Here is a 24,695-nt window from a genome sequence, read left to right on the forward strand (position 1 = left end):
TGAACATTTTTGCTAAATCACTGCTAAAGTTTTTGATGATGAACATTTCAGGGCCTTTAATAAATGCATTCGATTAGTTTCTCAATATTAGGAAATTTTTATCCCTTGTGCATTCTTTTATTAGTTAATAAAATTATGCAATTCATGGTGCTTCCTTTTTGTATTGCATGTCAGGAAACTCAGAGGGAAATGTTTGTTCAATTACAACAGTTTTCTTCAACATAAGTTCTTGGGTATACTTGGTAAGTAAATAATGTTTCCTGTAGTTCCTTCTAATCTTTTCCTTTGTTATTTTATTTTAAAACCCATGGTATATCCGTCTTCCATTGTATCTTAGCTCATATCACTTTTTTAGAACTAGGGAGTTTATGGTAAAAACGATGGAATTTCAAATTAAAAAATGTCGTGTGTCTGTGTGTGTGTGTGTGTGTGTGTGTGTGTGTGTGTGTGAATATTGAGTCTCAAGAAAGACTCAAACAATATCTCTGTCCCATCTGGTTCTGGACCAGTGATCCTCAAATCATCAGAGGAATTTGATAAAATATAGGGTCAGGTCTCAGCCCCAGAGATTTTAATTCAATAGGTCTAGGAGCTTGGCCCAGGAATATGAGTTTTATGAGGCCTCTCTGGAAATTCTGATATAGGTACAATTATCTCACTTCAAGACACTATCCAAAGCAATTGTCATTAAAAAAGGGTACACACAACCACAGGTATTCAAAATGACCCATTTGGGATACTAGAAGAAAATATTAGGGCTTCATTATAAATTTTTTCTCTTCTAAATTTTCAACTATTTATGTAAATTTCATGGCATATTATTATAATTTATGAGTTAAAACTACAATTAAAGAATAAACCTATATTGAAGTGTGGTGAAATTTATTTTGACTAGTTAGGGATTTGTTATCAATCAGTTTGGAAACTACTGATGTAGGACAGGTGTGACAAAGTGCCACCTTCAGACTAAATATGGCCCTCTGCCAGGTTTCACACAGCCTTGGGCTAAAAATGGTTTTCATATTTTGTTTTGTTTTTTAAGTAAGCTCCACACCAGTGTGAGGCTTCAACTCATGACCTCAAGATCCAGAGTCACATACTTTACCTACTGAGTGAGTCAGCCAGGTGCCCCAATTTTCCGAATTTTAAATCATTGTTATTTAAGTGACCACATTATACCTTGTGGCTCTTTGACCACAAGGCCTGAAATATTATCTGTGCCTTTCCAAGAAATGTGCCTTCCCCTTGCTTTAGAGGCTGAACTGACCTCTGTGGTGGGAGCTGCTCACTTGGCCCCCTGTTTCCTCTGAGAGGGACTCCATCAATCAGACACTTCCCTGATGACTCTTGCCCTGGACCACAGTCGCCTTCACAGCTGAGGCCTCCCACTGTGTTGATTATCCAGTAAGACCCACAGGCTGAGCACCCCAGCCCACCGGGGCTCAGCTCCTGCCACACATGTACATGCCAAATCTGTAAGGCACTGGCACATGACAGAGCCAGGATTCTGGCGACAGATAACCACGCAATTCAATCCTATGGCAAAGGAAAAACACTATCAACCTGTTAAAACTCTCATTAAACCAGGTTAACCAAAATTATGCTTCTAGATTTCATCTATTCTACTCTTCTTTTTTTAAAGTCAATTACTTTTTAAAAATACGAAAATATATATAGATAGTATATAATTCTTTTAAAGACCCTTTATTAAATTGTGACTATGCTTTAAAATATGGCAGTTCTTCATCAAAAAAGCTTTATTTCAAAATACAGGAAAATACTCTTTGAAGAAGAGAGTAAGATATAAGGAATAACTGTCGTTTTTTTTTTTAATATTTTATTTATTTGACACACAGAGAGAGATCACAAGTAGGCAGAGCAGCAGGCAGAGAGAGAGAGGGGGAAGCAGGCTCCCTGCCCCAATGTGGGGCTCAATCCCAGGACCCTGAGACTGTGACCTGAGCCAAAGGCAGCGGCTTAACCCACGGAGCCACCCAGGCGCCCCTAACCGTTGTTATTAATACTGATATAACACTTTCCTTATATAATGGCATTTCTCATCTTATGCTCCTTGAATTACCTGTAGCACGGGACGCTTATTTAAGAAACATACAAGACACTTTTTTAAGAAACATAGATTTCTAGGACCCACCAACTTTCTAAAATCCCACTGTCTGGGCACGGCACCAAGAAATACCAATTTGTAACAAACTCCCAGGTGATACTGACAGACACTGAAGCTTAATGGCTTGTGGACAGGGGGTGATTTGTTTTCTACCTGCTCTTATCTTGCCAGTACTGTTTTTGTACATTTGTTTGTCTCTTTAATAGTCCTTCAACATACTCCATGTCTCCTTACAATTAGCATCTTCCTAGAAGCCTTAACTCTCTTAGGTTTGCAATTTCTGTTTCCTGACACATCCAGATGACCTCAATATTCTCTTTGGCTAAGTCAGGACACACACTTGATTGCCTATCTTGCAATTTCCTTTACTTCATCCTCATCTTCTGGTCCTGGTCAGTTTATCAGGTCATAGATCCCCTACTTTTCACTGCACCTTAGTGATTTTTTTCCTCTCTGAATAGCTTCATGTACCGAACACTTGCTATGTGCCAGGAGCAGTGCTCAGTGCTTTATTAACTCTTTCAGTCTTTACAGACATCCTGGGAAACAGACACTGTTATTGCTTTCTATTGAGGTGACTGGTCCCAAAAGGTTCCAGGTAGAACAGGAAAATCCTACTCTCCTGCATTCTGAAGCCCTGCTCATCACTACCCCCAACCTTGCCTCTCAGTCTGGAACCATGTTGTTATTTCACAAAACAAAATGGAAGAGAATCAGTACCTCCGACCGTCTTAACTTTATCCCAACTTCTGAATATTTGGTGGTCACTTGAAAGAATGGACATACAGAAGGTCTCTATGTATCATAAATGCTTCAGTGAAGATCACATATTTTATGGACTCTTTATTCCATTCTGTTTGGCCCAAAATAGTATGTTTTCTAAAGCCTTTTTTTCATTTGGATTTGTTGAGAAGGAACTGGTTTGTCCAATTTGTGGTGGGAAGCTAATGTTCTATTAAAACCAGATGCAATTACAATCTCCCCAAAGCATACATGAGAATATAAGAAACATACCTTTGGCCCTTCAGGCCCTGGAAATCCCCTCTGTCCTTGATTTCCTTTGCTTCCTTTCTTTCCTTCATCACCCTGACAAAATAATGATAAAAATACAGTTGTATGAACAAGCCCTCCTTGCTCTTAACAGCAACCCTATCAGGATCATGTTTTCAACTCACACTGATTTCCAAGCCATGTGTCCCAAGTCCAGCTCAGCTGTACAGGATTTGTCAATGTTCTTGAGCAGACTGGATGACTTCAGAATTGTTCAGTCTTTACCACTTATTGAATATGATTTGATTTTTTTTTTTTTAAATCTAAGTTCAGTATCTCTTTTGAGGACTTGAATTGGAATTCCCAGTTCTTTTGCAGCATTGGTTTATTAATAACACAGTTCTTTTGCAGCATTGGTTTATTAACACATACTTCTGAGACGTTCACAGTTTCAGAAAAGACAGCTAGTACCTGTGCTTTTTCAGCTTTAATGCTGCTTGAGTTTTAAGACATAAAATGAGATATTTTCCAAGAGCGAGAACAAACGGGCATTTGCCAGAGGGGAGGTGGGTGGCAGGATGGGTGAACTCGGTGGAAGTCATGAAGAGTACATGTATCTTGAGCACTGAGAAATGTGTCAGATTGTTGAATCACTATATTTTATCCCCGAAATTATTAAGACACTGCATGAATTGTACTTGAATAAGAAAAAAATTTTTAATTTTACATCTACAGATTGTAAAGATGGCGACAAGGAAGGGAAGCATTAAAGAGCTAGCTATACTAAATGTTACCACTAAAAAACTCCAGATTTTTCAAATCCATCCCCATTTCTTCCTCACTAAGGAATCTAGCTCTGTCTCCCAAATGAGATCAATAATTTTATTGGTAGAAAGATGCATGGGTATTAACCTGGAGCTCAGTTAAAAACTGCCCCCTGGCTGTTCCTCAGCCTGGTTGTGTAAGCTAGTACTTCCCTGAAGGAATTTTCTTATGTTCCAGCAGGGCCTTCACAGCATTACAAAACTATCCTTAAATCAGGGCTCAACTGCAAGGTAGTATATCCAAATGTGGCTAAAGGAAGGAATAACATTTGGAGGTTTGCTGATGAGGCCATTAAAACCTTTATGACATAAATGACTATCCTACTATTTTCAAACTTAAGCATGCTTCAGAATCATGTGGAGGGCTTGTTAGCCCACAGATCGCTGAGCCCCACATCCACAGTTTCTGATTTAGTAGGTCTGCATTGAGTTCCAAGAATTCACATTTCTGACATGTTCCCAAGGTCATCAGCAAAGCAGACACTCCCTCCAGAAGAGGTGAACTCCTACCTATAGATTGTAATTAACTCCCCAAGGTCAAACTAATGAAGAGCAGTGACACAGGTGATTAAAAAAAGAAAGAAAGAAAAGCACAACACTCAGCTATTGTATCCTTAACTTATCATATCATTATCATCTGCCAGCAGAAGCAAAATCTAACCGCAAACTAGTTATTTTCCTCCATTCACTCCCAAACTTAATTTACTGACCTAAATAACCCAGAAGACAACAGTGGGAACCCAGTTAAAGGTAATAAAGTGCCTGCGCTGAACCGTAGCATATCTGGGCCACATAGCGTCTTCCTATCACTCTTCCCCATAACTTTCCACAAGCCACATTCAGAGCTACACATCCCGTGCCCTCTCTTTCCAGCACATTCTTCTTGCTCTGTGGGTAGCATCTGACAACACCAAGTGCTTTCCTCTTGAAACCCTCTCACCTTCGCTTCCCTAACATGGTAACTATTCTGCTTATCTTCATGCTCTCCTGAATACTTTTTTCTCCAACTACTGTACAATGTGGAATTGAAGACTCAGCTCTCTTTCCCAGAGACATCATTCGTTCTTCCAGCTTCAATGATTAACTCCAAGGGGTCTGGTTTCTAAAAGTATATTCTGGAAAACATCAGTTCTCCTGACTGTTAATAGACACACATTTCTAAAAGTATTTTGGGGGGACACAAAAAAGGTATTCTCTGTCCACGTTCACAAAGAAAAGAGAGGGGGAGATCTCATAGTCTGATAAATCAATAAAAGGTTTGAAATTCCGCAAATATAGTTAAATGTCAAATTCTCACATTTAAGGTTAAGGACTCAATATTTGCACAAGACATAGACTTCTTAAGCTTTCACTGATCATTTCAATGCAATTATAAATACAACTCTAATAAGTATGCAGATATTATTTTTACTTTGCTCATATATAATTCTGCAGAATCTTTATACGGACACTGATGACTGTACATGAAAACTGCAGGAACATCTGGTATCTTAGAAGCCGTAGGTTATGTCACTAGTGATCTATTAATGAATTTGGATATTCTCATCTTTATAAAGATCTTATTCAACCAGCATTTCTATGATGTATAAGATAGATGTATGCCAAGTTGTGAAAATGAAACCTCCCTTCGATAAATTGATATTTCTTATTACTGTGTGAGATACTATCAATATTTGAAGAAAATGTATGGACTTTCCAGTCTCAAGGATATATCTCAAGGCTTCTTTTCTATGTGTTTTAAAATGTCAGTCTGACCATTTATTGAGAAAACCTGTGTTGAACTCTTCCTAGTTGCCGGGTCTTACGATAGATTTTATGATAGATCTTAGGAAAATAAAAATGAATAATACATACTTGCTGTCTTCTGAAAATGCACAAGTTGGAGCCATAATTTTAAGCCAAAAGTAAACATATTAGACATAGCAGGAATAGCAATCAAATTTCTCTTAAACTGTCTCTTGAGCAGTCTGCTTTCCCCAACACCTTGTCAGTTCCATACCTTGGGGCCAGGCTGTCCTTTTCCAGGTGGTCCTTCTGGGCCTCTCGTTCCTGGAAGACCTGCTTCTCCCTAAAGGAAATGACACTGATGTGTGAGTGAACCCTCCATGGACAGTTTGTACAAGCCCACCTTGTCTCCTTTTACGGCCAGTGGATTCTCTGCTGAGCCCCTCCAGAATAATGTCTTAAAATTAATTTTGGAGTTAACCAACTTTAATAAATTCATATCAAACTCTAGTTGAGCCCAGAGCAGCTGAAATAGGAAAAAGTCCAATTTCTCAGCCAATTTTCAAAGGATAAGCTCACTTTCCTTTGGCTCATAATTCTCATTTGATGGTTTGGTTTAAAAAAAAAAATGAGAAAGACCTTCAGCCTTTCCATCTGCTGTTTTTCTCTACTTATCTTGAAAAATGAGTATTTCAAATGTCAACTCATAATACTTCAAAAAATCATTATAATTACTTCCTGAATGGATTTACAGACTCTCTTTTTGGAGCGCAAAAAGTGTTTTTCTCAAGGTTTCAATTAAAGTGCTTTCTAGAAATCACAAAGGGACTAGGTCACTGGAGAATGCCGTGGTTGAAATGCCAGAGAGAAAGTAGAGAGCATGAGACACTATTCAGCCATTAAACTGGTGCTTTTTCTCTCTAAAATAAGTAAAAAAGGAAACTTAAGAGTTGTGAGATGTTTGCTTAAAATGACTAAGTTTGTCCTGGATGGTCTAATTTGAAATCCTGTGGGACCAAGTTATCAGTGAGGTTCCACAGTTTTCACTCCAGTAACATGAAAAACAAGTGTTACCTTCTTCCCTGCAGCTCCATCCTCTCCGGGTACTCCTGGTTGTCCTGGAAGCCCTATGGAGCCTGGCTCCCCCTGGTGGATAAGCCAAGATTTTCTTTTTAATTTAATTAAAAAAATTTTTTTAATAAACATATAATGTATTTTTAGCCCCAGGGGTACAGGTCTGTGAATCGCCAGGTTTACACACTTCACAGCACTCACCATAGCACATACCCTCCCCAATGTCCATAACCCCACCACCCTCTCCTGACCTCCCTCCCCCCAGCAACCCTCAGTTTGTTTTGTGACATTAAGGCTCCCTGATGGTTTGTCTCCCTCCCGATCCCATCTTGTTTCATTTATTCTTTTCCTACCCCCAAACCGCCCACGTTGCATCTCCACTTCCTCATATCAGGGAGATCATATGATAGTTGTCCTTCTCCACTTGACTTATTTCGCTAAGCATAATACCCTCTAGTTACACCCACGTCATTGAGAATGGCAAGATTTCACTTCTTTTGATGGCTGCATAGTATTCCTGTGTGTGTGTGTGTGTGTGTGTGTGTGTGTGTGTATCTCCACATCTTCTTTATCCATTCATCTGTTGATGAGCATCTAGGTTCTTTCCATAGTTTGGCTATTGTGGACATTGCCGCTATAAACATTCAAGTGCACGTGCCCCTTCAGATCACTACATTTGTATCTTTAGGGTAAATACCCAGTAGTGCAATTGCTGAGTCATAGGGTAGCTCTATTTTCAACTTTTTGAGGCACCTCCATGCTGTTTTCCAGAGTGGTTGCACCAGCTTGCATTGCCACCAACAGTGTAGGAGGGTTCCCCTTTCTCCACATCCTCGCCAGAATCTGTCATTTCCTGACTTGTTAATATTAGCCATTCTGACTGGTGTGAGGTGGTATCTCATTGTGGTTTTGATTTGTATTTCCTTGATGCCAAGTGATGTGAAGCTCTTTTTCATGTGTCTGTTGGCCATCTATCCAGATGGATCCATTTTTTCTTTGCAGAAATGTCTGTTCATGTCTTCTGCCCATTTCTTGATTGGATTATTTGTTCTTTGTGTACTGAGTTTGAGAAGTCCTTTATAGATTTCGGATACTAGCCCTTTATCTGATATGTTGTTTTCAAATATCTTCTCCCATTCTGCCAGTTGTCTTTTGGTTTTGTTAACTGTTTCCTTTGCTGTGCAAAAGCTTTTGATCTTGATGAAATCCCAATAGTTCATTTTTGCCCTTGCTTCCCTTGCCTTTGGAAATGCACCTAGGAAGAAGTTGCTGCGGCTGAGGTCGAAGAGGTTGCTGCCTAAGCAAAGATTTTATTTCCCAGAAATTCGTATTTGTCTGTGTCATATTTATTGTGATTTAAATTCATACTTATGCACCACCGTTTTGAGGTACTTGTCAATGGAGTGTATCTTACAATATTTGGACCAGTCTATTAGTGGAGAAATCTGAGTAGTAGCCAGTAGTAGTTAAACTCTTTGACCTTGGGCAAGTTACTTAATCTCTTTGGATCTCAGTTTTGGATTATGTTCTTTCGCGTTGAACTGAAAACTCAAAAATGGGATGTTGATGTTCTAACCACTGGTACCTGTGAATGTGACCTCATTTGGAAATAGGGTCTTTGTAGACATAACCAAGATGAGATGATGAGAGTAGGTTCTAATTCAACATGACTGCTGTCCTTATAAAAATAAAAAGAAGCAAACAGGAGCATTTGGGTGGCTAAGTGGGTTAAGCTTCTGCCTTCAGCTCAGGTCATGATCTCAGGGTCCTGGGATGGAGCCCCACATTGGGCTCTCTGCTAGGCGGGGAGCCTGCTTCCCCCTCTCTCTCTGCCTGCTGCTCTACCTACTTGTGATCCCTCTCCCTTTGTCAAATAAATAAATAAAATCTTTTAAAAAGAAGAAGAAGAAGCAGCAACAAACATTGGGGCACCTGGGTGGCTCAGTTAGTTAAGTATCTGCCATCAGTGCAGATCATGATCCCAGAGTCCTGGGATCAAACCCCACATGAGGGAGTCTGCTTCTCCTTTTCCCTTTCCCTCTGCCTGCTGCTCCCCATACTTGTGCTTTCTCTCTCTGTTGAATAAATAAATCTAAAAAAAAAAATGCATTTGTTACAAAAGAAGAAGAAGCAGCAAAGCCATGTAAAGGCAGACACATGGAGTGGGGGACTCCATGTGACGGCAGAAGAGTAGCTACAAGCCCCGGAATGCCAAGCATGGGGAGCTAGCACCAGAAGCTAGGAAGAGGCAAGGAAAGATTCTTCCCTACAGGTTTTAGAGAAAGCATGACTCTGCAAACACTTTGATTCTCCACTTCCTCTGGAATTGTGACATGACAAATTTCTGTTGTGTTGCACCACAGTTTGTGGTTCTTTGTTACAGCAACCCCAAGAAACTAACATAGAAGTGCAATGTCAAATCTGATACTCAGTCATGCTACTTGATTTCAAGTTCATTTGTATTTAAGAATATGCCCTGTAAAATGTTTAGAGATGACATGTGCTACTTTCTAACAGTGCCAGAGTATCCTTACTGTATTTATTAAGAGAAAAAAAAAGAGAGAGAGAGAGAGTGAGAGAAACTAGTGAAAATAAAAAGAACAGTAAACCTAAAAATAAGTAGAAGGATATGGTGAATATGAGAGCAGAAAGTAATAAATTTGAAAACTGAAAATAAGAAAAGTAACAAAATTAAAGGGTAGTAGTATCTTTAAAAAACTAATAAATAAACCTCTAACAGGAATTACAAATACTAAAAAAGAAAAGTCCCAGATAAATGCTATTAAGAATTAAAGGGAAATATAAGTATATGAATAGTAAAGATTTTTTAAAATCATAGAAAATTTCTGTGACAATTTCAATTGGAGAACGTTAATAAATAACTTTTAAGAAAAATGTGAATTACTTAAATGACATAAGGAGAAATGGGCAAGCTAAATAAACCAGAAGCATTAAAAAATTGAATCAGCAATTGAAAGTCTCTAATTTCCTCTCCTTCCAAGATCACAGGTCTGCTGGTTCCACAGGCACGCCTTACAAATTCTTTATTCTTTGAAGAACAGGTATTCCCTATCATACAAATAGTTCCAAAAAATAGTAAAAGAGGGAAGTCTACCCAATTTATTTCATGAGGTTAACAAAAGTTCAATTAAAGTCATACAATAGTAGGACAAGGAAACTAAATTGTAGATCAGACTACCCATGAATGTAGATATCATGTAAGTTTCTTGTCAAGTGGAGGAATGGGGACCAGATTCAATTTCTTCCCTGACACACCTAAAAACGAAACAAAATACATGAAACAATATCTTTCAAGACACTAGATACCAAGTAATGAAGGATAATAATACCTGGGGGCAGGGAAACAAATCAGGTAAATACTGCAATTTACCTAATTTACTGACTGGGTAGAGTTTCCTGGCCATGGTGCAGGGAGAGAGAACCCAGGGAAAGTTCAGAAATCTCTCCAGTTTAAGGAGACAAAGATAGGAATCTAGATAAGCCAGGTATCAAAAATTCACGGACTAGATTACCTGATATGAAGAAGGTACACAGAGAGAATGGTGAAGCTCTGATGAGTATCCCCCTCATGTAGTCAAGTAAATACTGTTCAGCACAGTGCAAAGAAACTACCCAATACCCAGAAAACAACCCACTGGCAACAGGCCAGAAATAGCACCCGCTTCCAGTGACAAGAAAGGAAATCTCACAATTCTGAAGGCATAGATTAGAGTTCTAAGAAATGTCTTGCTTCAGTAGTCAAGAAAAATGAACCCAAGACCAAATACTCTTACCTAAGGAAAATTAAAAGCAAGACCAAGAGGTGCAAACTGTTTTCAAGTGACTTAAAAAAATCCAGAAACAAGGACATGTAAAGAAATTCAAAGTTATATGTAGCCATATAAAAATGTTTAACCCCCCAAAGGTAAAAAATCCACAAATTTGGCATCTTGCCAAAAATTATCAGGAAGTCAATGAAACTGGAAAAAAAATTACCAAGAAAATTATAGGTGATAGAAGAGTAGAAAAGAACCCTAAATGTTATTGTACTGCATTCATATGTTCCATACATTCAAGAAACCAGAGGAAAGTTGAGATATATTAAAGAGAGACATGAAGTTATAGAAAGATACGAATTGAACTTCTAGAGTTGAAAATTGCAAAGTATGAGATAAACTATACGCTGGATAAAATTAAAAGAAAATTAGACATCATAGCAGGTTAATGAACTGAAAAAATACAGTAATAAAAACAATTTAAAATGAAACAGAGAGAAAAGAGACCAAAAAAGAATGAGCAGAATATCAGTGAAGCAGCCAAATTTAAATAACATGGCATTGTCTGGGGGAAGGCAGAGAGTGGGAAATATTTCAAGAAACAATGGCCTAATATTTCCAAATTTGATGAAATCAATAACCCACAGATCCAAGAAAATCAATGAATCCTGAGCACAAGAAGTATGAAGAAAACAAAAATAAGGTACATTATAATCACATGGTGTAAAACTAGTGATACAGAGAAAATCTCAAAGGTAGCCAGACAGAAACAAGTAGGGAAATGAATGTGCAGATTCTAATGGATTTCTCATCAGAAACAATGCAAGTGAGAAGAAAATAGAACAACATTTCAAACATACTAAAAGAAACAGGAAAAACAAAAGAAAGAGAAAAAACAGAACAAAAACAGCCATCAACCCAGAATTCCATACCCAATGAAAATACAGACAAAATAAAGGGTGTTTTGGAAACGAATTTGACAATTTCTTGAAAAGCTAAATAGATACTTACCATATGACCCAGCCATTTCACTTCTAGGCACTTACCCCCAAAAATGAAAACCTATGTCCATACAAAGAAATGTACATAATTGTTCAAAATAGCTTTATAATATCCCAAAGCTAAAAACAATCAAATTTCCCTCAACATAGGAATGGATGAACAAATGTTCCTACAGTGGAATACTATTCAGCAATAAAAAGAACAATAACAAAAAAGCTATCCTAAATGTTAAACATGGGCCTCAAAGTAATTTTTCTGAGTAAAAGAGAAGACAGAAAAAAAAAGACTATTTGGCATGTTATTCCACTTACATAAAATTCTACAAATGAATACAAATGAATTTATAATGACATAAAGCAGACCAATAGTTACCAGAGATTGCAAAGCAGATCAGTAGAAGTTAGGGAGAGATGGAAGGATGGTATTACAAAGGGACACATAATAATTTGCTGTGGGGGAGATGATGAATACTTTAATTATTTGGTTTTGGTGATGGTTTCAAGAACATATATACACATATATGTTTTATCAAAGCGTACACTTTAACCATGTGCTTTTATTGTATGTCAACCACATAATAAATAAAATTATTTAAAATGGAAACAAAAATCCTGAATAAAAGATTAGTCGATTAAGTTGCTATCATAAACAAGTTATATATCATGACCAGTTGGGTTTATCTCAAGAATGCCAGGAAGGTTCAACAACTAAAAATTCTGGAAATGTTAATATGCCATTATGAACAAGTTAAAAGGGAAACATAAAACAATTATCTTAGTGGATGCAGAATCGGATAAGATCCAATACTCATTTATAAGTAATAAGAAACTTTTGGTCCAATTGAAGCAGTAGGTAATTATCTTAACCTAATAGAGGTTGTCTAGCAAAAACCTACAGCAAATGTTACACTTAAAAGTGAAGTTTTAGGAGCACCTGGGTGGCTCAAAAGCATCTGCCTTTAGCTCAGGTCATGATCTTGGGGTCCTGGGATCGAGCACTGCTTCAGGCTCCCTGCTCAGCAGAGAATCTACTTGTCCCCTTCCCCTCCTCTCTGAATGTGCTCTCTCTCTCACTCTCCCAAATAAATAAATAAAATATATATATTTTTTAAAGTAAAATTTCAGAAGCACTTCCTTTGAAGTCATTTCCTTTAAGCATTGCACTGGAGATCCTAGCACTGTAAAATTTTAAAAAAATAAGAAAAAGAACTAAAAAGAAAACAGTTTTTTATTTTCACACAATATGACTATGTACACAGGGAATAAAAAAGCTAGACTTTACAAACAATTATAAATAATAAGAGATATTATCAGCTACCTGAATACAAAAATCAATATACCAAAACAAAGCAAAACCCCACCACGAACAAAATACTTCTCCTAACAGACCTGCAATAGTTAATTAAAAGATGTAGAAAAAGAAGCAACTGACAATTGCAAAAAAATTTCTCCAATGTACATTTTTAACTGAAAAACTAGAAGATCTTTGTGGATAAAATGACAAATATTTTCTTGAAAAATTAGTTTTATGCTGTGGTTTGAAAGACTCAATATTTAATCTAAAGATTCAATGCAATCCCAAGAGTATATCCCAATGGGATATTCCATCAGATTTGACAAGTCAATCCTAAAAGCAGTATGTTAGAGTCAAGAGTAACCAGGAAAGAAGTTGAGAGTATTTTTCCCTATTGATGATAAAACTTATTACAAATCTATCATAATCAAGACAGAGAAATCATAGCACTAAAAGACATAAATAGAAAATGGAACCAAAAAGAGAGCTCAGGCATGGATCCTCACGTATAGAGAAGCTTGATATACAACAGTGCAGCAAGGACGGACTATTCAGTAACCCGCACAGGGACATCTGGTTGTCCATCTGGGTAAAAAAAGGTCGCTATGTTATACTAAATGCAAAAAAGAAATGGTAAGTGGACTAAAGACCAAAACATTAAAAATCAAGAACCCCAAATTTTAAGAAGAAAATATATGAGTATCTTTGTGACTTTGGAGCCAACAAATGTCTCTAAATAATATTTAAAAAGCTCAGACCATAATGGGATAGCAATACATCAGAACTTACAACTTTTGTATAGTAAAAGGTACCCTAAGTAAAAAAGATAAGCCATAGCCCGGGAGATATCTGCAAGTAACAAAGGATTAATACCCAGATATAGAAAGAACTTTAATAAGAAAGGAAGACCAAACCTAAAAAAAGAATGAATATTTACAGGAATTTGCAAAAGAGAAAAGCTGAAGGTCCATTAAGCGTCCAGAAACTGTTCAGTTACCAGGGAATAGAAATTAAAATAATGAGATGTATTTTACATGCTTCATGTTGGCAAGAAAGTAGAGAAAAGAACATTTTCACATACCGTTAGAAGGAGGATGAATGGGCAGAACCATTTTGTGCATTGTCCACTTTGGACAGGATTTTCATGGTATCAAAATTGGAAACTTGCCCATACCCTATGATCTTTCAATTCTACTTGTAGCATCTATTACCAACTAGTGAGAGAAACGTGTAGTCTGACTTACACAAAAGGAAACTCATAGAATGTTTATGGCAACATTGTTGGCAAACGCAAAAAATGGGAAGCAATTTAAACGTCCGTCGATAGGAAAACGGATAAATTTTAAATGAGATTTTTATACAATAGACTACCATAGAGCAATGAAAATGAATGAATTAAAGGTATATGAAGGGTGCCTGGGTGGCTCAGTTGGTTAAGCAACTCCCTTCAGCTCAGGTCATGATCCTCGAGTCGCAGGATGGAGTCCCGCATCAGGCGCCCTGCTCAGTGGGGAGTCTGCTTCTCCCTCTGACCCTCTCTCCTCTCATACTCTCTTTCCCTCTCTCATTTTCTCTCTCAAATAAATAAATAAAATCTTTTTGGGGTGCCTGAGTGGCTCAGTGGGTTAAAGCCTCTGCCTTCAGCTCAGGTTATGATCCCAGGATCCTGGGATCGAGCCCCGCATTGGGCTCTTTGCTCAGCGGGGAGCCTGCTTCCTCCTCTCTCTCTGCCTGCCTCTCTGCCTACTTGTGATCTCTGTCTGTCAAATAAATAAATAAAATCTAAAAAAAAATTTAAAGAAATAAAATCTTTTTAAAAAAGGTATATGAAAACAAGACATGAGGCTGAATATAAATATAAGGCAGAATGATGCATTATGTAAAGTTTAAGAACTTTAACACACAAAGGCTATATGTAGCTTATGGATAAAAACATACATGAGAAAATTATAAAAACATCAAAAGAATGCTAAACACCCAAGTTGTGGTAATAATTATGTCTGGTGAGGGAGCACAGGGTCATGGGTGGCAGAAGCAGAGGCAGAGCCTCTAGCTATATCTGTAATGCTTTTTAGAAAAATAGCTAGAATACACATGGCAAAATCTCAACATATAATAAAGCTAGCTGTGGAATACATGGGGGTCTTTGTGCTTTCCTCCACGCTACTGAGTATGTTTGAAATATTTCGTTTTCTAAAGTCAGAGAAGCTTACAATTACACATCTAGTTAATGGCAAAACTGGGATTTAGGCTTAGGTAGTCTAATTGCTGAGCCTTACTATCCTATGTTGTTTCTCTGAAATCGGCACACATATGACAACATATGTGTGCATATGTATATGTACACTGAATATATGTACAGTGACATATATGTCATAGTTAGCATATTACATGGCACATCAAAACCAATAGTGGCAGCTATTATTACTATTTATTACTATTTATATTAGTATTTGTTCTTTATGTTAGTAATTATATTATATTATTATATATTATAATATAATTACTAACATAAAGAATATTATATATTATAATAATATAATATTATATTTATAATTTGTAATTATATGTTTTATGCACATGTAACATGCCTATTCTTCTTTAACAGCCACACCTGTTAAAAGACACAGGTGAAAATAATCCTAATAATGTATTTTACTTACCTCAGTAAGTCTGAAATGATGTCATTTCAGTATGTAACCAATCTGCAAATGTACTAGGGATGTAGTTCACATTTTTTGTGTCGAGCTCTGTGATCAAGCGTGTGTTTCACGCTAACCACGCATGTCACTTTACTCTTGTCACATTCCCGGTGTTCAGGAAACACATGTGGCTGGTGGCTCCAATGTTGGGCACTGCATTTCTTGAGTGATTAGTAAGATGAAAAGTATTGCAGAAAACATGCCAGTTGAGGTGAAGGGGAAAAGCAAAGGCAAGAGCATGCTGAGATAAAAAAATCATTGTGTCGTGGGAATGGGGGAGACGTACTTTAGGGTTAGGGAACAATTTTCTGAGTAGGTAGCTTTTGAACCGAGACCTGAAACGTGAGCCCACCGCAAAACAAAACAAGGGAAGCACTGTTTGCTGAACTCCTACTGAGCTAGGTGCTCTGTTTTATAATATGCAGACAAGAATGTTCTTAAAGAAAAAGAATTGCTCTGTGTCAAAAGAGGGCCTTTGATACTAATAAATATATGAATAAAATCCAGTAGCAGTCCTCAAAATAAAATAAGATTTTTGATTCTTCTTAAACAATAAGAGTTACACAGAGCATCAAACACTTTTCTGAATAAATATTCTTCTCTGATGAAATAACAGATGACACATGCATGACCTGTATTGCATTTGGATACCAATGAAACTTTACATAATATAACGTAAGTTATCTAATTGTTTCTGATCTGTATGGTCAGCTCACCTTTGGGCCTTGTACTCCAACTCCCACTGGTCCTCTAGGTCCTGTAGCTCCTGTCTGGCCTACTTCTCCCTAGTGAGGAAAGTATTTAAAGAGTATGTCATTATAGCAACAAAATAAAAATAACATATTCCTGCCTTAAGAGCTAAGCACTCTCTTGTATCAACAAAATAAGATTAAAACCAAGCTTTATGTGCTCAATTCATATATATAAGTTCAAATATATACATAATAGATAGATGTTAATATATTACTGATATTAATACTCATGATATATAGTAATATAAAACATGAAAAAATATTTTTAATATATATTATTTCAGTATATGTCTGTTTATAATTCAAATATATGTATTTGCCTAACATCTCTTCAGGTGGATGGAGGTTTACCAAATTTGGAATATATAATGGTCTGGCTTAAAATATAGGCTAGGTAGAGGCACCTGGGTGGCTCAGTCAGTTAAGCATCTGCCTTCAACTCAAGTCATGATCTCAGGGTCCTGGGATCGAGCCCCATGTCAGGATCCTTGTTCAGTGGGGAGACTGCTTCTCCCTCTCCCTCTCTGCCCCTCCCCCAACTTGTGCTTTCTCCCTCCCCCCCCCACCAACCTCACTCACTCTCTCTCTCTCTCAAATAAGTAAATAAAATCTAAAACGTTATATATAGGCTAGGTAGCATACTCAAAAGGTGTAGGGCACCTGGAAGATAGGCAATTATATCCCACAACAACTGAAATTGACACATGAGAAGTCAGAATGACTGTAAATCAAGGGTACTATCATAAGCAGAGAGAAAAACCCAAGCTTCCAATGATGAGCCCAATGCAAAAACCTCAAGGACAGTAACTTTCTGCTGCTTAACTACTTCTTACTTGGCTATCCCTAAGGAGTATGCTGGAAGGTGACTACAGTCAGGGTAGTATTTATTTCACAATGGTTAGTGATCATTTGAAGCAGCATTAAGGACAGTTTGTTAAATAAGAAGGGCCATGCCTCTTCCTAAGGGATAAATAATGGTTTTAATTTAGGACATAAGATGATTCCCACATTCAGAGAAAGTTTTTCTTTATTTCTGACTCCATCTCTTTAATTAAATGTGTCAGGAGGTAGGCCGACTGTGGGACTGTTGGTGAGAATGGGTTAGCCAGCCCACAGGTAGCTTCCATTTCGAGAAGAGGGTCTCTTGAAACAAAGTAATAAAGAAAACAATAAATTAAGATTGTCTAAATAAATGCTTCTAAAAGTGTAAAGATTATATATTACATTAACTAAACCACCAAAAATATTAGTACCATTTGCATTTAGTAGGAATCTGATTTTTAAGTTCATTTCATCTGCTGCTTTCCCAATGCACTAGCTACTGGCCAGGAAATAGCAACTAGACCATAGATATATTAAACTCTACTCCCATTCTGAAATTTACCTTGGAACCAGGCAAGCCTTGTCCTGGAGGTCCTTGTGGACCAGGTGGACCCATAGGACCCTGGATTCCCTTTAAAATAAAATGTTTAAAAAATAGCATTAGTGAAATTAAGAAATTTGGATAAAAGTGATTTCAGACCCTTTAAAGTGAAAATGGAATTCACATCCCAACATATATTAGTTATACTCGGTATTTGTTGAATGGCATGGCGGAGGCTGCTAGTAAAACCATAATATGCATTCTCCCCTTCTTCCATAGTAAGAGAATTGCAGCTCACCTGCATAGCTGCCTAGAATAATGACCATGTTTCCCAGTTCCTGGTGCAGCCAAGTGTTGCCAAATGGACTGGATTCGGGCCACTGGGATACAAACGGAAGTGATGTGTGCAATTGCAGATTCATGTTAAAGGAAGAGGCATGCATTTCCCTCCCCTATTCTCCTTCCGCAGTGACTGAAGTAAAGACACAGTGGCTATTCTGGATCATGTGGGTGAGGAAAACACCCTGAGAAGGACAGACATCCAAGAATGAAGACAGAACCTCTGAAGACCCCGATGAACAGGGACACCATGCCAACTTGGAGTTCCAAATCAGACAAAATTCCTTCTCGTTAACCTATTTTACATTTTAGTCCTATGCAGGTAAACATATAGTCTAGCTGTCTCAATCACAATATATCAGGATGTTAAATCAAAGATTTGACCTCAGGTTCTAAGAAGCAATAGTCTGTAGACACCGGACTAAAGAATGTCCAAACACTAGATTCCCACATTGTGAGTAAAAAAAAGGAAGAAGATAGGATTAATAAGTTCTTTTTTGGAGAAAGTAATCTTATGAAGTGTTTTCTTTGAAGAAAATGGGAGGGGTTTGGGTTGCTTCTCTCTTTACTGCATTCTAGAAAGAGCTTCTGTGAAACCACTTGTTGGCTTTGATTTCTGCCTTGGCAACACAAGGGACCTGTGTCTGACTCACACCTGCGAAAGCCAAAATGGATGGTGATGGCCAAGAGAGGGCTGGGGTTGGATCAGCCCATCTATCCAGGGTTGGTCAGGGCAAAGGCCAAGCAAGTTTTTTTTTCTGTGGGCTAGATATACCCTATGTGAGAGACAGGTTTGGCCTGGAATCGTTTGGAATCCTGTCCAAGAGGACCTGGAGGAGCAGTGGAATCCAACAGAGAGAATCGGTATAGAATAGGCTGCCAGAAAAACAGAGGCTGATGGGGGAGAAACAGCTGGAGGAAGAGAGTCTATCATCCATGTCCCAAGAGTGGCAGTCACAGGAGCAATGTAGGAGCCCCACAAGGAAACTCACTGTCAAACATCTGTCAAGACTAGAGGATCCAAAGCTGTGTGACAATAGATAAGCCAAGAAAGAACCTCCCCCTCTACTCTCATCCTTGATTCGACCTGGCAGGGATGAGAAACACATTCCTTCCCATGGACTGCTGGTTCTCCCTATAACTCATACCAGATAAATGAATATTTAAAGGAAAGTTAATATATTGATTAGATAATTTTTATTATACAATTAAAGCCATGAGTTACAACTTAGAGGTGACACTATAACTTTTTATTTCCTAAAAGTGATAGGAAAAGTGTGTAACTCATTAATATTTTCTTCCACAGGAAGAAAATGAAAAAACTTTTCCCCCTGAAAAAACTTTCCCCCCTGAAAAAAATACTTAAAGGGTTGATGAGGAAAGACTAAAGTTTTATTTTGCTCACACCCCACAAGCCATGATTGTGTAAATAATGGTGACAGATACACGATTATTTTATTACAAGTGATAATCCCCTTTTTTCCAGCTGGAAGATACAACTGTTTGTTTACTTTTTAATTGTAAATATCATTTTCTCTGGTTAATGAAGATGAAGCAGTCTAAACAGTTTAATAAAGCTAAGGTTATTATGAGAAGAAATCATAATGTTATTAGAAAAAATCTTTTACAATCATCTATAAGTAACATGATACATAACAAGGAACCAAAAAAATTCAGAGATCCATGCATATATGTGTGCACACATGTAAATGTGATCATTTGTATTTTCACTCCAATTTATAACAGCGTTGAAGTGGTCAAGCCACCAAACATTTCATGAAAATCTACAGGCCCCTTGAGGCATGTTAACAACATGTTCCTGAAAACAGGAGCTCCCCCAAAACAGATGAGTGGGGGAAATCATTTCTGTAAGAGAATTAGGAAGATCTAATAACAACAGTAATTCAATGGGTAAACATGTCAAATTAAGGATAAGAAGAAAAATGAATAACTATATAAACAGAGGTTACATTTAAGTAGGAATTAATCATCTGTCTTAAAAGGGCAAACAAATTCCTTTCTTGTTCAGAGTAGTTTAGAAATGATGCATTCTATTCAGTCTCCTATCCAGTAGGGGTCAGCTCCATATGGTCACGTCTACCTTAAAAATAATTTTCTCCTGGAAATTTGGAGAGAAAAAGGTAAGAAAACAAAAGAAGTCAAAGAGATATTTTTTAAGGCTGAAGAACAACAACTCCCACCAAGAACCAGCATTAAAGGCAACAGGAAGTTGCAGGTGGGAGGTCCAGAATTTGCAGACCATCTGGAAAGATTTGGCTTTCTTTGAACCTCATTTTCAGCGCTATAGTGGTGACTCAGCACCAGGACCACAAGACCTAGGACTGTCCAGCCACTTCCAGGATCAAAATGTAAGCCTGGCTGAAATCAGCAAGCAAACTGCAAAGTCTGAGACTGCCTGGTGCTATACTCAAATCACAATCCTTGCATAATCGAAATATCCAGCTCTTAATTATTATCTAAACAGTTATATACAGACTTATCTTGGCTTTTCCTGCATCTTAATCCTCCTAATATATTACCACTAGGGTATCTATCAAGAGAAAGGCAATAGAAAAAGGAGAAATATCCAACTTTGCTGTTGCTTGGATTAACTACAACAACAACAACAACAACACCACTAATTAATTTCAAGATGGTTAGAAATAAACTCAGAGTTAATGTCAACAATGAGATTTGGAATTCTCTCTCTCTCTCTTTTTTAAAATCTTCTTTTCCCACTGTCCTAGATAAAGGAAGCACTATTCATTCTCTAGCAACAGAATAGTTCACACCTTAATCATAAATCTTAGTCAAACTGTCTACTTTCTATGTAGGAGGACAGTCAGCATAAATTTGGATTTGTTCATCACTTTGATTAAACAAGATTCTGTAGGTAGATAGTACTGTTACATTATCTTTATATTATTTAGATCTAACAAAATTGCCCTTTTCCAAAAGTTATGGTCAGAAGATTTTGGAAGCAGTTGGAACCATGAGTGTAGAGACATCCTTAGAGAGCTTTCCTTCTTTCTGACTAAGAGAAGCCAATTGTCGTTAATAAACCTTATCTCTGATTTTCTTCTGTTCAGGAACAGTGCCCTTTAAGTTCAATAGTTACCTCTGATTCTGGTCCTTGTTTTAAGTTTAATACTTTTTTTAGATTGGTCCATGACTAGGGGGTGGGAAATACTACTCCCTTGCCATTGGAAGAGAGTGAGATTTAATCATTCGCAAAGCCTTAAGGGGAAAAGACATAAATCAACAGATAAATAAACCACTGCTCCTAAGGAAACCTAAAAATATAAAATGACTCTCAAACTCTTATCCTATTAATTAGGCATGAATGCTAAAAGCCACGGCCCCAAGAAACACATATTTTATTTTTTTAATCTTTGGAAGTTCTAAAAAATAAAATCTCACAGAATCATCTTCTCCTTCCCTACATTCACTTTTGGTTGTATATTCCATTGCAATTTGACTATCAATATACTAATAGGTGTTTGCAGGACTGGATTTCAGTGAACACCAGGACTGGGTCAGAGTTCTCTGTACCGACTGGAAAGAGAGAAAGTTCTGATTACCTGTTCCCCTTGACTCCCGATTCCAGGGATGCCCATTGGTCCCTGGGGTCCCACAGGTCCCAAATCCCCCTGTATAGAAAATAAATCAGAAATATAACAATAAACCTCATTCTTCCATATTTTGCTAATCTTGAATTATGCTAAATTAAAATCTATCTATACCATAATAGGATTCAACATAAAAAGTTAGAAAGCTCTATTTCTTTACAGTTTGTAGCTCAAGTTTGCCAAAAGAGTGAATGATATTTTCACTGTGCAGTCTTAACTGGTGAATATTTGGACCAGTTTATATTTATCAATCATTTTTCTCAGAAGGACCAAAAATTCCCAAATGGTTGTTATAATGATACAAACACTTCCTATTAGGTTTATAGTAGAAATATTTAAAAGTCTAATATTCATAGGGTCCAAGAAAGTCAGGACTTGAGAGAGAAATGTGTGACTATTTTCTGAATAACTTCTCCCCTCCACATCTTGCTAAAATACAGGTTAAAAATTAAGAAATTATCTAAGGTAAATGCAACAGAATTAAAGAATCTCACCTTTCCCTTCCATGCAAATTTGGGAAACAAAGTGAGAGTTATCAGTAAAAAGAACACTATCATTCATTCATTCATTGTGTCTTTCAACAAATACTTGCGAGTGCCCATTATGTGCCAGGAAATCTTCCAAATGCTAGGGAAACAACAGTGACCTAAACAGCCAAAAATCTCTCTTCTCACAGAGCTTACATTTTAAAAGGAAAAATCAGAAGATGGTAACAAGAAAAATAGATAAAATAAGTAATATGTTGAATATGGATAAGTGCTAAGGAGAACAATAAACCAGGGAAAGTGGAGAAAGCTATAGTTTTGCATAAATAATCCGGACAGGGATGGCCTCACTGAGGAGAGGGAAAGAACCAGGTAGAATCACAGAGGAAAAGCACTTTAAGCAGATCTAACATCCAGTGTGAGAATGACACCTCGCACATCTCAGAACAGCAAAGAGACAAAGAGATGCATGTTTTAATTTTTATATTTTGAAGAAATTTCCATGCCCAACATGGGGTTTGAGCTCACAGCCCTGAGATTAAGAGTCATGTGCTCTACCAACTGAGCTAACTAAGCATCCTAGACATTTAAATGTCAGTCGTATTTAGGCTCCATCAGGATCCATGAACTTGTTCTTAAACAGCTGGACAATAAACATTTTGTTCTTGAGGGCCATACTAAGGTCTCTATCATAATAAGTCATGAACACTGCTTTGGTCAAGCAAAAGCAACCACAGACAATACCTAAATGCACAGATGTGCCTGCATTCTAAAAACACTATTTCTGGGGCACCTGGGTGGCTCAGTGGGTTAAGCCTCTGCCTTCGGCTCAGGTCATGATCCCAGGGTCCTGGGATGGAGCCCCACGTCGGGCTCTCTGCTCAGCGAGGAGTCTGCTTCCCCTCCCCCGCCCTGCCTGCCTCTCTGCCTACTTGTGATCTCTGTCCAATAAATAAATAAAATCTTTAAAAAATAAATAAAAAATAAAAACACTATTTCTAAGAATAACAGCCAGCCCCATGGTTTGCCAATGCCTGGGCTAAATAAATGTTTTTATGAACAAAACCGTATCATTAGATCATACTTCACATAATATTAGAGGAGTCTGGGTGGCTGTTTGTTAAGCATTCGACTCTTAATCTCAGCTCATGTCTTGATCTCAGGATCGTGAGCTTCAGCTCTGCATTGTGCTCTCTGCTTAGCGTGGAACCTGGAGAAGAGGAAGGAAGGAAGGAAGGAAGGAAGGAAGGAAGGAAGGAAGGAAGAGAGAGAGAAAGAAAAGAAAGAAAGAGAGAGAGAAAGGAAGGAAGGAAGGAAAGAAGGAAGGAGCGAGCAAGCAAGCTGATCCCATCATTAAGACATGCCCTGGAATATGCCTCTTAGTGTTTTACTTTGTGTCAACCCCAGTCTAAATAAATATCTTAAAAGGAAATATGTGTCAATCCCCAGTCTAAATAAATATCTTAGAAGGAAAAATATACTGGACTCAAGTTCTAGTTCAGAGCTGGATTATTCTGATTCAGAATTGGATTGTGTGTCACATGGCAGGCCCTGTGCTAAATGTTTTTCATGCTTTATCTCACTCAGTCCTCACAAGAACCCTCTGAAAGTAAGCATCCCTATCTTCCAGATGAGGTTAAGTACCTTGTATCACACAACCATTAGATGACAAAGGCAAGATTCAAGTTCACTCTCTCTGAATCCAGAACCCACTCATAACCACTATTCTGCAAATATTCAATGATCACATAAGAAGGATCCTCTTTTGTGCATTATTATATACATTTAATATCTGTATCAAAACCACTTCTTTGTGTTTTACTAATTATGTATTTTGAGAGCCCTTATCTTATCAGTTGAATTACACCAAAGTGCTTAAACCTAATGTTAAATAGAAAAGAACAGGAAAGGAAGAGAGAGGGAAGGGTGAGGATTTGGTGAGGGAGTAGCAAATGAAAGCCTTGTGATTACTATGTGATAATGTCCGATATTTCAATGTATTTTCTTTGCATAAGCTCCAGGTGTAAAAACAAAAATGCCGTGACAACAACACCTGAAAAAGTTAATTGACTAAACTCATAAAACAATAGATCTGTTGTACTCAGTTCTCACTGCTCCAAAGGAAGAAAGTCTTATGTATTTTTAGGGTATTTTTGAGCTGGAGCTGAACTGTTTCAATCAAGAACTACATTACTACTAAAATTTGTATAATTCATTATTTACCAGTATCTCTGCTATTTAAATACAGATGTCTAAGAGAGACAGCTTCCAATAAATAAAAGAAATAAGTAATTCAAAATTGATACACAACACCTATAATCATGAATATAAATCATTATTCTAATATAATATAGTGTGATGATATGCTCAGAGATTAACATATAAATGACTCCAAATGGATATGGCGTCTAACAGCATCCAATCCAAAGCCAACCCTTACCTTCTTAGACATGTCCCCAAATCACCTAACAAAAGCCCAAATCCTATAAAAAAAATCTTTGATCTTCTTACTGAATAGTGATGGGTTCCCCATAGCATGTGGTCTCCCTAAGAGCAATGAATCTATAAACCTAACTTTGTTCAACTATAGGTGGATCCCTTTTGTTCCTTATTAGA

General features: G+C 37.4%; 1 protein-coding gene across 2 annotated transcripts in view; it reads right to left on the reverse strand.

Annotated features, from left to right (window-relative positions):
- COL28A1 (collagen type XXVIII alpha 1 chain) overlaps positions 1 to 24,695 on the reverse strand; it is a 153,269-nt gene that overhangs the window by 72,015 nt on the left and 56,559 nt on the right. For both annotated transcript variants that reach the window (XM_044246092.1, XM_044246093.1), the window contains 6 exons: positions 21,547 to 21,615; positions 17,648 to 17,716; positions 16,228 to 16,296; positions 6,739 to 6,810; positions 5,939 to 6,007; positions 3,140 to 3,211 (listed from right to left, as the gene is read on the reverse strand). In XM_044246092.1, coding sequence (XP_044102027.1) covers positions 3,140 to 3,211; positions 5,939 to 6,007; positions 6,739 to 6,810; positions 16,228 to 16,296; positions 17,648 to 17,716; positions 21,547 to 21,615 — 420 coding nt within the window. The remainder of the gene's footprint in view (positions 1 to 3,139; positions 3,212 to 5,938; positions 6,008 to 6,738; positions 6,811 to 16,227; positions 16,297 to 17,647; positions 17,717 to 21,546; positions 21,616 to 24,695) is intronic.

This window comes from Neovison vison, chromosome 4, assembly GCF_020171115.1.
Source record: "Neovison vison isolate M4711 chromosome 4, ASM_NN_V1, whole genome shotgun sequence".
Lineage (NCBI taxonomy): Eukaryota > Metazoa > Chordata > Mammalia > Carnivora > Mustelidae > Neogale > Neogale vison.